The sequence below is a fragment of the Anguilla anguilla genome, chromosome 7 (genome assembly GCF_013347855.1).
Source record: "Anguilla anguilla isolate fAngAng1 chromosome 7, fAngAng1.pri, whole genome shotgun sequence".
Taxonomy (NCBI): Eukaryota; Metazoa; Chordata; class Actinopteri; order Anguilliformes; family Anguillidae; genus Anguilla; species Anguilla anguilla.
In genome coordinates, this window is record NC_049207.1 from 42,352,165 (window position 1) to 42,369,545 (window position 17,381).

The following is a 17,381-nucleotide window of genomic DNA, read 5'->3' on the forward strand; positions in this document are numbered from 1 at the left end:
TGACCGAGGCAGACGGAGGGGTCTGCTTTGGTATTTTATTTGGTGCACAGTTGCTTTTGGGGTCTCTGAGAGATGGTGCTGATGTTCACATGTACATTTCAAAGTTACCTGTAGTTACACATCTGCTCTGAGGTATATGTCATTGCCTGCAAATATAACAACATAAATGGCTGTTCACAGTAAAAACAAAACAAACTAAGCAGTTTAAAATGAAACTGATTGTTAACTATGTCTGAAGTTTTTACATGCACATATGAGCCACCATTTGTGATTTTACAAGTATTTTTGCTTAAAAGTATGGATTCAGGCTTTTATACCACAAAGAGTGTGGTATATTTGTCCCTCTTTGGCCTTTGGGGTATATTATTGCCCCTGCTTTCTGGCAATGTAATACACAGTGAAGTCCACAACTCTTCTGAACTCATAGCTGTTGAAGCTTTTGGAAAACCTCAAAGAAAAGTGGTGTGGGCGTGTGTGTGTTTACATGTGTGAGCATGTGTGCATGTATGTATGTGCATGTGTATACAGTATGTGCTTGTGTGTATTTCCGTGCATGCGTGTGCATGCGTGTCTGGGATTACATATGTTGACGATATATACAGTCAGTCTGGGATTATATGCAGTTGACGGTGTGTGCTGTGTTGTCCCGTAGGGCCCGAAGTCTTCCTTCATGACCGCGGAAAAGAGGGCACGTTTGAGGTCCAATCCGGTGAAGGTGCGCTTTGCAGAGGAAGTGGTGGTCAACGGTCACGCTCAGGTATGACTGTAAAACAGCACTTTTCCATCTCTCATCTCTCACATTTTTTCCCCTTCATCACACACGCACCAGCACATGCAGTTCACACCAATGCATATGTGCACCTTCACACACGTACATGAGAGTCCACATTTAAAATAAATACATGCGCAATTAAATGTAAAATTATGCTGTGGAAACGAACACTACATTTCCCAGTGTGTGTACCCATGTGTCTATAAATATCTGTCACTCAACTGCTGTATATATTTTAAATAGCTCCTGAAAAACCCATCATTGTGATTGCATCTTGTCTCTTCTAGGGAAACTCTCTTCTCTTCCTCCCTAATGTATTGAAGGTGTACCTGGAAAATGGCCAAACAAAGGCCTTCAAGTTTGGGGCCACGACCACAGTGAAGGTATTAATCCATTAAGCATTCTGTCCTTCCCTCTACGTCTTTGGCGAACATGTTAAGACATAGCCATGTCAGCACCTGGGGCCTCTGATTGTATTGGAATGATGTCATATTGTGGTATTGACTGGACAGCTGGCTCTGCACCAGAAAGGATTTGCCCACTTGACAGTGTATAGAATCTTCCACCTGGGGTGTATTGAATAAGCAGGAGAATCACAAATCATTTAATTGATACAATACTCTAATTAGTGGTAAAATCCAGACTTTTAATTTGAAGTGCGGGACCCGGGGACCCTGCTACGGGTGTTTGAATTGAAATAAGTGAGGTTGTGTGTATAATTCCCTTGAGCTGCTACCTTGTTGTGACTGTGACTGTCGTTCCATGTCTCAGGACATCCTCGACACGCTGAAGGAGAAGCTGTCCATTCGCTGCATTGGGTACTTTGCCCTGGTCCTGGAGCAGCAGTACACTACTACCAGGCTACTGCTGCTGCACGAGGAGGAGATAATCCAGAAGGTTCTATCACACACACGCAAAGTACTTTTGACATCCTCATACAGAAATTCATGCATGCACTCACAAATAAACATACGATATGAGATAATCCCGAAGGCTCTGTCGCACACAGTATTGTTGGAATATTCATACACAAATGCACACATGCACTTGCAAATAAACATCCGGTATGCGATAATCCAGAAGTTTTGTCATATGCACAAAGTATTGTCTACACACACACACTCGCACACAAAAATACAGTATCTGCACACAAATAGATACACATGCACGCTTTGACTAATGCACACAAAACAGGTTTAGAGACTTGCATCTGGTACAATCTGATATGAGGCCAAGAAAGCAGGAATTAAGCCACTGACTGCCCTCCTTCCCCCCCCACCCAGGTTGTGCAGAAGAAGGATTCCCATGACTACCGCTGTCTGTTTCGAGTGAGCTTCCTGCCCCGCGATCCGCTGGAACTGCTTCAGTGCGACCCTGTAGCCTTCGAGTACCTATATCTGCAGGTGAGAGTGTGGTTGGTATTAACCGGCAAAGACAAGTATGGCTGAGTACATTACCCTGCAAAGACGGCATGGTTGAATATATTAGCGCATTAACAAGGGCACAGTCAGGCACCTCTGTCTGCAGTTGAGAGCATAGTTGAGTACCTCTAGCAGCATTTGTGAGTATATTGTAGTACCTCTACCTCCAGGAGAGAGTAGAGTGATGTACCTCTGCCTGCAGGTGAAAGTATGGTGGACTGTGTCTACCTGCACATGTGAGTATAGCAGAGAACCTCTGTCTGCAAGTGAGAGTATAGTAGAGTACCTCTGTCTGCAGGTGTGAGTATAGTGGAGTACCTCTGTTTGCAAGGGAGAGTATAGTAGAGTGCTCCTGTCTGCAAGTGAGAGTATAGTGGAGTACCTCTACCTGCAGGTGAGTGTATTGCAGAGTACCTCTGTCTGCAGGTGAGTGTATTGCGGAGTTCCTCTGTCTGCAGGTGAGAGTATGGTGGAGTGTATCGGAGAATATCTGCAGCTGAGAGTATGACCAGCTAGCCAGAGGAATACGGTTAGTATGGATCACAGAGAATTCTACTGGTATAGCCAAACCCTACAGACGGTTTCAGCCTAGGAGATGGTGTCCAATCGGAGACAGGAATAACAGGAAGTGGGGCGCGACCGAGGCTGACGCGCGCGCTCTCTTTGCGTCCGCAGAGCGTCAGCGACGTGCTGCGGGAGCGCTTCGCCGTGGAGATGAAGTGCAACACGGCCCTGTGCCTGGCGGCGCTGCACATGCAGGAGAGGGTGCACAGCTGCGGCCACACGCACAAGACGTCCGTCAAGAGCATCACGTGAGCGCCCCCCCCCCCCCCGTCTGCGTGTGCACCGACGCGCGTGACACGCGGTCAGGAAAGGATTCAGGCAGTTTTGTTCTGCTTCCAGAAAGGCTGTGTCTCACTGAAAGCGTTCAGTTCATCTCTGACCATATTTATTGTCGACATGTATTCTCAGAGACATAATAAAAACATTGGGTCAATTGCCGCGTGCTCAGCTGGAGTTTAATCTCCTAGACCACAGAACTGTATTACAACCGGAACAGCTAATTCGTATTTCACAGATTTGAATAGCTGTTCCAGTTTTAATGCAGTTTTGTGGTCTCGGGATTTAAACCTGAGGTTTAAACTCCAGCTGAAGCACACTGAAAACGATTCTTTATGTTTTTTATTTACAAATGCAACGTAATGGTTCAATTACGTGTTTTGATCCAATTGAATTAGCTGTTGAATTGTGAGCTTGATAGGAACTGTTTAAAAAGGCAAGAAGTGGGCATCTTAGATTTCTACACGAAACTGTAATACGCAACCACAGCTGTTCACTACAACAATTAAGATCTCAGTGTACTGTTTGTCCGTAGTTTACTAAGTATGATTGGAATCCTGTCCTCTGGTAGGAAAGAATGGGGCATTGAGAACTTCATCTCTCCAACCCTGCTGAGGAACATGAAGGAGAAGGACCTCAGGAAAGCCATCAGCTATCACATGAAGAAGACTCAGAGTCTTATGGAGCCGAGGCAGAAGGTAACAGACACAGAAGAGAGCTTGCGTTTTCCCTGCATTACCACCGTCCTCCCCAGAGCCCTGCCCTCCCCTTTCACCCTAATGAATAGAATGGAATGTTTAATAGAAGATAAAGTGGAAGAACAAGCCGTTTTGGCAGAGAATCCTGATCCCAAGCCATACATTGTGCTCCTCTCTGGTCTGGCTAGAGTGCTTTCTTCTGCTTAGAGAGTTTTGCCTACAGTGGTTACATGAGTAATATCGGAGAAGGAGGGCCTGGACCATTTAATTGCGCCCGCAACACCTTCTCTTTGTTACACGATAGTGATCGGTTAAAATTTGTAACCCCTCCCCCACGTATCTGTCCCACCACTTTCCCCTTTAGCATCCTCAATGTTACTCAATCCTTTTAACTGATCCAGATCAAGTAAGACACCCGAAGATTTTCTAGTTGGGTTCATATATGCTGCAATACATATACCGTAAGAATAATGTCAAATCATTGATTTTGTTAGGGGGAAGGAAAGTCCGTTTTATGTCAAAAACTGAATTTTATGTCTTTTCCTGAGGTGTTTTGACACACATTCTAACCTCAGTTCTTCTAACCCTGACCGTAGAGTTGTTAGCGTGGTTTTTAGTGTGAACTCTCAGTTGTCACAGAGATTCTGTGCATATCCATGGTGATTCAAATCAGAAAGTACGGCTCTAAAGAATAAATATTCATAAGAATCCGCCTTCACCAGATCTATTTTAAGCAAATGAATGCAGATGCAGTATTCTGTGTGAGGCACAGGAAGTCTGACAACTTGTAGTTTAAAATATTAAAAAGTTGCACTAATGTGGTGCCTACCTAGTACATACTTTCTACTTAACCTGAAAACATGCTGTTGAGGGCCATGCCTTGTCGCAGCCACTGTAACATAGGTTCTCACCTGGAGCTTTTCCCTGCTTTGTTCCGCACAGGTGCTGTCCGTAGTCCAGGCCCGACTGAACTACCTGAAGCAGCTGGGGGATCTCATGTCATATGGGGGGAAGTTCTTCACAGCCACCATGATGGTAGGGGAGTGGCTTAGGCAGATTCACTGAGGACAGTTCTCTTGACTAGCAGGCCAAGTCTGTGACTGCAGAAGGATGTCTGACATTAAAATGAGATGTGGCCTGTTCAGGCACTTTTAGAGTAGCCTTTCATTTAGCTACCGTTTTCTGCACATTGTGGCTCCAGTAGAGCTATTAAGAGTGGATTGAACAGAATTAAATGTATATTTATGCAGCTTTCCTACACCTAAGCTGCTTATCCCTGTCAGAAGTCACTGTTAAAATGCATTAGTGGTAATATTCAACAATTTCCGTGAAATTGTAAAAGAATATAGCAATACGTTTGCATTTATCCAATTTATTAATCTCGCATTATCTCAATTGCGAGCAAGAAAATGGCTGCCAGTTTTCATTTTCTTCAAGCCACCATTTTAATATGACCGGCCTTGCTCTTCCTCCATGTGCCTGACAAAACTATTATCCAATTTTGAATTAAAAGCAGTCTCCGGCCCAAAGTGCTCGGTAATTCTCAATGGAGTGACTAAGTGAAATAGCAGGATTGTAGTGGTGTATTTCACTAATGTTATACCCTTTTCTGTGAACATACCCCCCCCCCCCCTCCCCTCACCCTGCCCGCACACCATCAGTACCAGGAGAGAGAGACTCTGGTGAACCTGCTGGTGGGGGCCAGGTACGGAATCAGTCAGGTGGTCAACCACAAGCTGAACCTCCTGTCCCCCCTGATGGAGTTCTGTAGCATCAGCCGCGTGGAGCTGATGCCTGAGTCCGAGAAGGTCAGCCTGGTCAGGATCTATATACCGGACCTCAAGGTAAAGTGGAGTCACAGTACCGTTCATCTGCAATCATAGTACCATTCACCACTAATCACAATACAGTTTACCTGCAATCAGTATATGGTTCACCTGCTATCACAGTACCATTCACCTGCACTATTCACCACTAATCACAATACGGTTTACTTGCAACCGCGATACGGTTTACCTTCAATCACAATATAGCTCACCTGCTATCACAGTACCATTCACCTGCAGTTACAATACCATTCTCCTGTAATCACAATATTTTTCACCTGCTATCACAATGTGGTCTACCTGCAATCACAGTACCACACACCTGTAATCTCAATGTGCCGTATCTGCAATCACAGTACCCCACACCTGCAATCACAATGTGGTTCACCCGCAATCACAGTACCCGCAATCACAATAGAGCTACCCTGGAATCACATTACCATTCACTTGCAGCCGTGATACTGATCACCACAATGAAGGTACTGTTCACCTGTAATCATAATGCATTTCACCTGCAAGTACTATTCATGTGCAATCAAGGTACCGTTCACTTCGAACCAATGTACTGTTCATCTGGAATCACTGTGTTGTCCACCTGCAATCATGGTACTACTCTTGTTGTCATGGTACTTACTTTCAGCACGTAGCTGTTCTAAAAGCAATCCATATTTTCAAAAGAACCGCAGGGAAAGCATTTAGCTGAACAAGCCAGCAATTAATCAATTGTTCTTTGAAGGATAATGAATCATTTTTTTCATGCGCCCAGTCTCCCTGACCTTTATTTTTCTCACACAGATATTGTAGGCGTCGACTAAAGATATGCAGTTATAAAAATAAGCTGCAGATTATACAGTGGAGAATTGAAAGTGTGGGCTGCAGAGAAAATGGACACAGATCATGGGTGAAATTCAGAAACTGTACAGTTAAGAATTACAATAATATATTGTGAAGAGGCAGTTGAAGATTCTGTATGTGGCAGCTGGAACAAATATGAACCTCCCCCCAGTCAAATATATAAGCACCAAGAGCATTGGAACTGGTCACCATTCTTCACCCATTTTCACATGATGGTCAATGTGAAGGTTAAGCCACGCCCCCATGACAGTAAAGCCACATCCCCTGCCTCCCGTAACACTGCTTTCTGTCTCCAGCCCGTCACTCTGCTGATGGAGCCTGTAGCTGCCAAAGACCTGTCGTGCCTGGTGAGTGGCTACTGCAAGCTGGAGGCGGAGCGAGCCCAGGCCGTCTTCTTATTGGCCAACCAACCCAGGGAGCATCGCATCTCAGCTGAGGAGGGTACGGAGCGAAACAAAGAAAGAGTCTGTGAACCAGACTTTCCTAAGAACTGAAATATTTATTGCCTGACGACTCCAATTTATCGTAGATAGGTTTGTTATGGTTGAAAAGCTACTGTGTGGCAAGACCGTATGTTCTATAGAGTAAAACCTAATAGGATGTTTATGCGGTCGCTCAGTTAGCGCTAATAGCGTTTCGTCCGCTGTGCTGTGCTTGCAGGTTACGGGTCTCGAGGCTGCAGCGATTCGGACGAGTCCTCTGAGGAGGACGCCGCCGCTGACGCTTCGGAGGACTTCCTCGAAAGCGAGCCCGGGGCCGCGCCCGAGAGCGAGGCAGAGAAGCTCGAGGAAGCAGGAGGAGGAGCGGACGAGGGAGAGGAGGAGGAGGCGCAGGAGGAGGAGACCTCCACGGCGGCATCGGCCGGGGACAGCGTGGAGGCGAAAGGAGGGGGAGGGGCCAACGAGCGGAGGAGCGAAGGGCACCTGGGCGAGGACTTGTTCCTGGAGCTGTCGGACTGGTGCCACACCGACTCTCGAGTGGACGCCAGCTTCTCCAGCGACTCCATGGACGCCCTGACGGAGGACCCCGTCGCGCCCCGCCCCCCCGGCGGGCCGCCGGGCCGCCAGCCCGACCTCGCGGACGGGCCCGCCAGGCCGGAGCCGAAGGCGGAACCCGTCGCCCCCCGACCCGCCGACATCGACCCGTCCCTGTGCTTCGCCGAGCTCTCCCGCATGGTCGACTTCCTGCCCAGCCCGCCGGAAGCCAGCGAGGAAGAGGAGGAGCAGGCGCGCTCTGGCAGCCTGCTCCTGCTGCAGGGGGACCGGGCGCTCGCCTACGACAGGCACAAACCGCGGTGCCGCTACGACGTCCGCCCCAAAGCCGGCGGCCCGTCCGAACCGCCACCCGTCCGCTCGCAGAGGGCTGAAGAGTGGGACCTGCCCCAGGACCCGGGCCCGGCCCCCGTGGTCCAGCCCTCGTTTGTTTTCGGGGACAGCAGCTCGGAAGACGAGTTTTTTGACGCGCCCGACCGATTCGCTCCGTCGGTGTCGGCGGCGGATAGCACCTCAGGTATTTTTTGCCTCGGTTTATCCGACGCTTCTTTCTGGGTCGCGACGGCAACCGTTTAAAAAAAAAAAAAAAAGAAGTGCGCTCTTAAAATCACATTAAACTTTTGTGTTTGAAAACCAATTTGAGTAGCCATCTTGTCTCTGGGGAAAATTGGATGAACAAACTCAAAATCGGTCACGAAAGAGCCTGACGGTGGGTATGGTGGGACACAAAATTGAAGAATACAAAATTGAGAGAACAATTGCTTTTTTTTTTAAAGTCCACACAAAGAACCAAGAAAGGACCAAGAAATAGGCTAGATCTTCCTGTGGCGTACTTCATTCTCCACCTCACCATCTCTGCTAGTCATAGCAGAAACTGTGGGGAAAACAATTTAGTTTTACAGGAAAGTGCCCCCAAAATGTTCCCGTTTTCCAACACTTTGCAATAAATTGCGTGTTAAATAGGTAAATGATTCAGACAGCGTGCTGCTGTTGCCTCATAAAATATAACTTTTATTACACAGTTGTCTTTTTTATCGACAGCTCCTTCCTGTTGAGCTCCTGTGGCTTGGTCACTTGATAATAGTACTATTATTTGATGCTGCAGTTCAGGAAGGTTTTAATTCTCATAGTTGTAGCTAAAGTCAATATTGGCAGAGAAAACAACAGAACAAATATAAGTGGGCTAACAGCAGGCATCCTGATCAAAAACGATTTGCCTGACAGGCAGTGGTATTAAATTCATATTGATCCCGGTTTCAGTGATATTTAATATTTTAATTGTATTAAGTTGAATATTAAATTCATATTCAAATATTAAACCAAAAATGAGAACATTATCTGTAAGATTTAAAATATTGAATATATTGATTATGGATAGACCGATAATCCCCTGCACCATGTCCCAGTCAGTTGTATTTTAGCTGCACACTGCTACTCCAGTTAGCCACCGCTAAAGCTCTCATTCAGAAGCCAGCCATGCGCGTTATCACTTGTCCTTGACAACCATTACTGTTAGTACAGGACACTGAAACATTACCATGGACCGGTCCATTAGCTGATGATCTAAAGCGTTATTAGAAATAAAAGTTGAGCAGAGCTTTGGGACATCCATTGATTTAGGACAGCGAGTCATACGGTCATTAATCTTGCTAAAAGCTAGCTACGGCAAGTGAAAAGCAGTGAGTTCGGTTCAGGTTGCGGAGGTACGACCGATTTGAAGGCTCGTCTCTCGATTCATTGTCAAAGCCGGCACACGGCCCTGTCTGCACTCCTGCAATGTCCTGAGCACGTGTGTGATTTTACTGACCCATTCGCAAATGACAAGCATCGTCCATGAAAAAAAAGTCTTGACCACTCTCTGCAAATTTGCCATTTTTCTTCTGCAAGTTAATCAAAAACACAACATATTGTGTTTTAATTGCGACTTTCATGGGTAAAAAGTTGATACGTTCTTTCGGAAATGACAGTTGCAGTTTGAATTATTTTAAAAAGAAAAACCAATGGGATGGGGCTGCTGGCTGGATGTCTCGCCCTGTTAAGGCACTGTTCCAGTGCATGGATGAGCCATGTGGTCTGGCATCAAATCCGGGCTGTGGCCGGCATCCTGGCGAGATGACACATAATTGCCGCTGACATCACGCAAGGAGGAAAGTAGGCAGTGTTTCAGCCAGCTGGGATGATGATGTGTCGTCGCACACCACTGCCCCCCACTGGCCAACCCGGTGCTCACAGTCTGTGTGAGCCCAGTTAATCTTTAAAACATTCCTCTTAATAAAAGTGGTAAATTACGATTTGGTAATCAGACATTTAAAATGTCAGTAATTGGACATTTAAAATATTTTCAGTCCAGCAACATGGGTTGAATGTCCTGTTGTCCTGCTGTCATCTAACATCCTCATGTTCTTCTTTCAAATTTAACTAATAAACAACAACCTAAACAACGATTTATTTAGTGTACACATTTACACCTCCCATAGCTGACAGTCTAAAACCACATTTGTATCACTTGGTAAAACAAGAGGCCATTTCTTTGTGGCCAGAATCTCTGAAAAATACAACGTCACCTCTTGTTCATGCTCATCCCATTCATGGAAGGAATTGCCCTGACAGGACTATCCTGCTGGCTGGTCAGCAGCAATGCTGGTGGGATCTATTGTAAATGTAAGTTTAAACCTGTATGTTTATGGAATATCTTTTAACATTCTCTCACATTGGCATTCACAATAGCCTGTTTGGGTCTCTTATATTTATGGTGATTGATAGAAGTTGTTTGTGAGGCTGCACGTTCACTGAAGCAATTCTTATTAGGGGCCTTGCTTATGGGTACAGCAGAAATGCACAACATGGGCATTTAACCTGAGGGCTCTGGATTGCAAGACCAGCATCTTAACCACTGCACTGCCCTCCTAGCAATTAAATTGCAGAAGAGGGCGATTCTCTTATGTATAGTGTATACACAGCAGAAGCAATGGCACGCTTTGAGGTTTGAACTAAAATATGTGGGTGTGGCACTTTCTTTTGAAATAGCAAAATGTTAATTACTATTTCGATGTGGAACATTTGAGAAACAGGAAGAGAATTGTTTTGACCTTGCTGGCATACCTCAGAATACAATGGATACAAGATACTTTTATTGCCACGCAACGAGGGTTGGTGGTATTTGCATTTTGGTAGCTCTGAGAACAAGACTAACTGTTCACCCGCGAAGACAGACAATGAAACCAGCACATAATGTATTTAAATGCCTATATACCATACAAAGACAGACAGAACAAACCCAACCGTACAGTACAAGAATGCCACAAAACTATACATTAGTGAAACATGACAAGTGCAGGAGAAAGTGCAAGAGCCACTTCAGTTCATTAGCCTGTAACAGTCTTATTTTGAGGAGAGGAACACGAATCACAGACAAGTTAGCAAAACATGATGAGCAGACCAACCAATAAAAATCAGGGACTGAACAAACTCTTAGAGTGGATTGGGGGGGGGGGCTTATTGCAGTAATCTGTGTGAACCTCTCTCCACAGAAATGCTCCCAGAATGCAGGGTGAGGACGGAGGGTCTGAGCGGCGGAGCGAGGGAAGAGGAGAGGACCAGCAAGAGAAGAGGAGGGCAGCAGGAGTCGGAACTGGAACCTTCCGTGAAAAAGTGCCACAAACGCCAGCCGTCCTTCCCGAGGTCGGATCGGCCGACGGTCGGGGAGGAGGGCGCGTGCCGCTACGGCGGCAAACCCTCGGGCTCGCCGTCTCGTCCTCGCTTCACTTCCTCGAGCGGTTCGGCGATGGAGCTCGCGGCACCGGCGCCCGCGCCGAGCCCCTGCTCTCGCTTGGCGGGTTGTCGCGGCGACGGGACGCCCGGCAAAGCACGACAGATCCCCGCAGAAACGGCGGGCGAAGAGCGGGCCGGCGCGGCGGCGGGGTCGGCGACGGAGCGGCCCCCCGCGGCCTCCCCCTCCCTCTCGACCCCGGCCGCGGCTCCCTCCGCGGAGACGGAGAGCGGCGAGACGCGTGCCGCCGACGGGCAGGAGAGCGAGGAGAACCGCCGCGGCGCTCCCGCTGCGGTGCGACCCGCCTCCAATCGCGTGCTTCGCGGGACCGCGGACGGTCTGCCGACCGACCGACGGCAGAGAGAGGGGGCCGTCGCGGACTCGGGGGCAGGCGCCGCCAGAGCCCCCCTCCCCGAAAAACAGGAAGCGGGCCACCTCGAAGGAAACCCGGGGCGGCGATCTCCCTCGCGTCCCCGTCGGCCGGAGGGACCCGTGGGCGGCCTCTCTTCGACGCTACCTGCCTCGCCCCGACCTCCCCTTCTGTCGTTGCGTCCCCGTTTGTCCACGCCCAACGCCCCCAGCCCCGAGAACGACGGGAAGAGCGACAAGGAGGTCGACCAGCAGGCCGCCGCCCCTCCTCCCCCGTTCCGGTTGGACCACAGGAAGCGAAACAGCTGCTTTGCCCTGCTCCTGAGGAACGGCGTTTCGCCGAGCTACGAGAACCTCCTGCGCTCCGAAATGGAGGCCCTCGGTGTTAAAGACGGCGGTGCCGCCGGGGGGCCTGGCGCTTCGGCCAAAGAGCCGAAGAGGGGCTTGGACCTGCAGGGCTGCTCCTCGACGCTGGGGAGCCGCCTCTCCTCCTCCATGCTCCGGGGTAAGATCCAGAAGCTCCCCTTTTACCTGTCCCGGTCTCAGGAGCTCCACAGCGCCCACAGGGGCAACAGTAACCCTAACGACAGCCGCAGTTCGTCAGGGTCGTCCGAGCCGAGCCTGTGCACCTCGGAGGTCACGGCGGTCGTGGACGGGGATGCCAGATTTGCAGCGAAGGCCGGTGAGATTGGCAACCACTCGGAGGACCGTGCCCACCTCGGACCAGACGCTCGTTTGTCAGAGTCTAGTCTCTGCGTCAAAAACGATGACTTGGCCGCGGTTTCCTCCTCTGCGGATTTGAAACCGGAGACTCGGGCGCAACCGGATCCAAGTTTCGGGTGCCAAGGGCCAGCGTCACAGTTTGAGCCGGGGGAGGGGTCAAATACGGGGGTCAGCAACTCTTTCGCGAGGACTGCGGAAAACGGCGACCCGAAGCAAGCGTGCGGCGCCGTCCGACAGTGCGAGTCTGAGCAGCCCCTCCCCCTCCCTCAGCCCTGGCCCCACCCCTGTCCCGGCAGAAGTGCCGGTCCCGGGTGCGCCTCAGCGTCAGGCGGGGCGGAGAAGCCGGCCCACCGGGAGGCCTGCGGGTGCCGGACGGTCTACGCCAACTGCTTCAGCGGGGAGGCGGACGGGAGCGGGTTCGACGAGGAGCTGACGGTGCACGAGTTCTCCCGCAGGACGCAGGGGGCGGAGGGCGCCCCCCTGACGTCCCCGCTTCCCTCCTCTTTCTCCTCCCCCTCCTTCCCCTCTTTTCCCGCCGGCTCCCCTCTCTCGTTCCAAAGCGCGGGCGCCCTCTCTCCCTCCGCCAGCACCGAGTCGAGCCCCCTGCTGGCCTCGCCGGCCACGCCCACGGCCCCGGAGGAGGCGCTCACCCAGCTGCGGACCCGCCGCTACCGGCTGCCCGGCGGGTTCGCCTCCCTGCAGCGCGACGTGGAGGAGCTCCTGGCCCTCCTGCAGGGGCCGCCCTGGGACCGGTGGGAGTGGGACTGCCGCGACGGCCTCTTCTCCGACAGCGGGCGGCTCCTCCACGCCGAGGCGCGCCGGCTGATGTCGGGCTGCCAGCAGGTGACCCGGGTGGGCCAGACGCCCGAGGAGACGCTGCAGTGCCTGGCCGACGGCTTCCGCGCCCTGGTGCGCCTGGCCGGCTCCTGCCTGCGCTCGCCCGGCGGGGCGGGGGGCCGCGCCCAGGCCCTGGGCGCCTTGAGAGACATCGCCGCGGCGTACGGGGAGTTCGCCCGGGCGGCGGAGAGGGCGAGCGGGAGGGAGAGCTGCCAGGACCTCAGCGTCAAGCTCCTGGCCAGGCAGTGCACCGCCCTCACCACCTCCATCTTCTGTCTCACGCAGCTCTACTGCACCATCACCTCTCTATGATTCTGGCTTTCGCCTCTGACCTTTGACCTTTGAACCCCGGTAGCCAATCTGTGAAACAGAGAAAGGCCATTATACCTCACTCAGACCACTATGTGTTAGTTCCTCCATTGGGGTAGGGAACTTTTGAATCTGTTTTGTGGAGGGGCTCATGCCCCCTCAAGCTGTAACTCAGCTGAAACACTCAATCCACTTCCAATTTGTTTCCAGGATCGAGGCCTTCTATTGACCCAATTAGTTTGTGTGGGTATTATCTGGCAGGTGGGGGGCTGTGTGATTTGTAGTTTGCAATAATCTGTGTTCGTGCGCATGTGCACCCGAACCGAGGTCTGTTTTTTTCTGAAACAGCACTTTGTCGCATCAATAAAATTGTGCCACTGAGTGCTAAAGGCCTTTCTTGTCTATGGAAGCAAGTTTGGAGCCTAACTTAGACTTTTTTTTTTCTGCTTAGTGATGTAAGCTGTCAAAGAAGTGTGCTCCCTTTAAGTTTTCCTGTTACAATGGGGGAGGCTACACGTGCCATGTCCAGGTTTATTTGTAATTGGCAAAGAAGAGAGCAGCCATTCATAGCCAGAAATGATGTGCGCCAAAACACATGCATGCACTGTGCCATACCAATACCAAAAACCTGCACATACATGCACTATCAGACAAGAACTCATTTAAGAACAGACTGATATGCCAAGGGACTTGTGCACAGCAAAGCAGATGTTGCTGTCCACAAAGGCAATTGCATGTTCTCCCCCACACTTGAAACCAGAATATTTATTTATGAGTGTATTAAAATTGAAAGTATATTTATTTACTTATTTATTTTTGCTTTCGTACACTTATCGCTCTGTGGTTTCCGTTGCTGGGGAAACCAGCAGCTGAAGCCGATGGTGGTCGGAGAGACTGTCCTTCGGGGCCGACGCGTCTGCCAAGCATGGCTCTCTACCTCCCGCCTCAGACTGAACGTTGTTTGTTCTTTCGAGCGCCGGTTCGTCTCCGGAAAAATCGCACTGCGGTGGAAAAAATTTTCTTTTTTCTATATCACAGTATTACTAATCATAGATGAAGGATATGTAGCTAATCTCGTTTGTATATACGTGAATTTCTAAATACAACAGGATATTTATCGAAGAAAAGGGTTATGCTGTCCTGAGTGTTTTTGAAGGGCTTTTTACACATTCTATTAATTTAGTTCATTGTCAAAGTGTTTATGTTTTTTGTGTTATATTTCACTCACACCAGTAATAAAGTTTTTTGTAGTGTAAGTAAGATGGTCGGACATAACGTAAAGCCATGCTTAATTTCCCTCAGCTTAAAGGGCAATATTTCTGCGATGGCAGATCTAGTTTCATAAAGAGTAACATTCTATGGCACTGAAAGTGTTTTTTCCCCTGGTGCACTCTAAAGCCATTGAAGTTAATTATGCAAAGTCACTATGATGCCCAGCTCCAGAACAATGAGGTACTCTATGGTTTTAGTGAAGAACCATGAATTAACAACACTAAATATACGGCAGGAAACACTACCTCAGTCGGTTCTTATGTCATCTTACTGCTGACTGTTAACATGTCTACTGTAACTGTTGGGAGTTTAACTGTTTTCACCAAATGACCTGTCTATCCATAGGATTTACCTGAATTATTATAGAGCTTACCATTTTAGCAAGGGAATTCAATGTGAGAACGTATTGATATACAATGTGTGCTACATTCATTTGGTTTCAGTTGCCTGAATTTCACTATGAAAAGTTTTTACACTGCAAAATATCTTTTGCAAGTATAGCTGTCAGCTGTTTCAAAAGTGCACATTGTTCATTAAAACCCAATTACCTGGCAGTGTGCACCTCTTCTCAAATATCTTAGATGGGAATATACTTGCAGTTTGAACTTTATTTCAGACTTTAGTGCTAATATGCTTTTCAAATAGCAAAAAGGCTAAAGTACATATGATAGTTGAAGATGGCATGGTTAGGATCAAACACTATGCTGTCCAAAGGGACCTTTGAGCTAGCACTGTGTATCACAAGGCGGTAATGCACCTTATAGTGTAATTCAATTCCTGATCTAGGTAGTCCTGGCCGTGGCTAGAAGTCGAGCATAGCTGAGCATTACTTGCCGCAGCATCACCCAATGAGGGTGGGTTTCTATATTTAGAGTCTCTTTCACCTTATCACTGATTGGCAGCTCCTCCAGTCAATCGGAAGTCAATCCAGCCTGCTTCAGTTACACAGCACGCCAGTGCAGTTGATGGCACAGCAGTTGGGTTGCCGAGTGAAAAGTATCTGCAGCTCGCTGTTCATGCTAGAGTATGTCCATCTAGATCCATAGGACCTTGCCAAGATTGGTTGAGGCTACCATCACATTTAGGTTGCTGTAAAATGTGTGCAGATGATGACTGAGAAATTGATAAACCAAGAGTGAAGTGGGCTTCCATATTATTAGATATTTTAGCGCAATGTCAGCCCTGAAAGATGTTAAATCACTCACTTTCTGAGTGTGCTAAACATTTTCTCATTTTCATAGGCATCTCTTAATTCCATGGGATCTATCGGACTTATGCCAAAATTGTAGCTTTGTGTATGGTGTTTCACTGGTGTCCTGTAAAAAAATATTCTGTGACCGTGGCATCATAGTGATTCTTTAATGGTGTGGCATTGAAATCCGGCCATCCTTTACTCAAGTGTCTCATTCCATGTGTTATTTCCATGCTTTAAAAGTATGCACTTATAGCGACCAGATCCAGCAAAAAAAATGTTTTACCTATCCAAGTCTCAGCAAATGTGCTATGAAAAAAATAGGGAAACCCTATGAAGTTCTTGATCAGGCCCTAGAAGTATTGTATTCTGTCCTGTATATCCAAATATGTTCTGGAGTACCATTATGACCTTTTTGTACTAATAGTGGAGGTATACGTGTCTTGGGTTCAATATGCTAACACGTGTTGCTGATGGTGCCTTCTGTGTAAGGTGTTGTAGAATTTTCTCTCTAGCTATCAGAGTTTTGAGCTTTTGGAAGTATGTTTTTTATCTGTTTCAGGCATGGCCACTGTTTTGAAGGGTAACAAGTCTTAAAATCCTGGGATATATGTCCAAGAAATGTGAGAACACAGATTTATTGGCTCAGTTAAGCACAATCCCAGTGAGTGGTACTATGAAAGGGACCAGAGGAAGCACAATGACCGCCTTGAAGCTGTCTCACGCTCACTGACCCTTTGCGGGTGGATGGACCAGGGTAGTCTCAGGCCACAAAGGTCATTTCAAGGATACTTAATGGTCAGGGTGATACATACTGTCTCTCTGGATTGAAAAATTAATGCGTTGTAACTGCTGCCATTTTGAAAATGGCAGTTGTAATGTTTTTTTTTTTGTTTGTTTGTTTGTATTTTATCTGGGTCAACCTCTTGCTGGGTACAACAGTTCAAAAGTAAGGCCTTACCCTTGGCTTGTTGATTTCTTTATTTGTCCCAAAGACAAGCTTGTGCACAACTCACACCCCATAAATTTAATTCAGGTGACCTTTTCCCTCAAAGCTGTGTGGAATCACACTTGTGCTTGGCTTTGACTGTTTCTCCTTAATTTCCTTTTCTTTTTTTTTCATGCAAGCGAGCAGGAAAAAGTGGCTGAATCAGAGGGTGCAGGATTTTGACTGTGTGCTTATACTAAATATAACTTGGTATATCTCTGCCATGTGTCTGGTGTTTGGAATGATGGAAAATGCTGCATGCTTGAGGTCATTTGAGCTTTGAGCTGTTTACATTCTACTAAATGTATGTTAACAGACGATTCTTTTCTAAACCTTTCCTTATACTGCACTGATTGGGAGAGGTGATCTGAGCATGTGCAGAGAATTGAATATTACTTTCCACTGAAGGGTGTGACCATTTATAACACTAAATGCCTGCTGAAAGCCATACCCGGTTAAGAAAAAATTTCATCGAATTGATTTTATTTTATTTATTTATTTTTTAAAGACAATCACCA

At 48.1% G+C, this 17,381-nt stretch overlaps 1 protein-coding gene across 1 annotated transcript in view; it reads left to right on the forward strand.

The window, feature by feature from the left end:
- LOC118232449 (FERM and PDZ domain-containing protein 1-like) overlaps nucleotides 1-16,695 on the forward strand; it is a 36,169-nt gene extending 19,474 nt beyond the window's left edge. The window contains exons 8-18 of the mRNA XM_035427440.1: nucleotides 653-757; nucleotides 1,060-1,155; nucleotides 1,544-1,669; nucleotides 2,056-2,175; nucleotides 2,869-3,005; nucleotides 3,605-3,731; nucleotides 4,674-4,766; nucleotides 5,393-5,575; nucleotides 6,709-6,853; nucleotides 7,073-7,921; nucleotides 10,935-16,695. Coding sequence (XP_035283331.1) covers nucleotides 653-757; nucleotides 1,060-1,155; nucleotides 1,544-1,669; nucleotides 2,056-2,175; nucleotides 2,869-3,005; nucleotides 3,605-3,731; nucleotides 4,674-4,766; nucleotides 5,393-5,575; nucleotides 6,709-6,853; nucleotides 7,073-7,921; nucleotides 10,935-13,414 — 4,461 coding nt within the window. The 3' untranslated portion in view covers nucleotides 13,415-16,695. The remainder of the gene's footprint in view (nucleotides 1-652; nucleotides 758-1,059; nucleotides 1,156-1,543; nucleotides 1,670-2,055; nucleotides 2,176-2,868; nucleotides 3,006-3,604; nucleotides 3,732-4,673; nucleotides 4,767-5,392; nucleotides 5,576-6,708; nucleotides 6,854-7,072; nucleotides 7,922-10,934) is intronic.
- The last annotated feature ends 686 nt before the right edge of the window (nucleotides 16,696-17,381 follow it).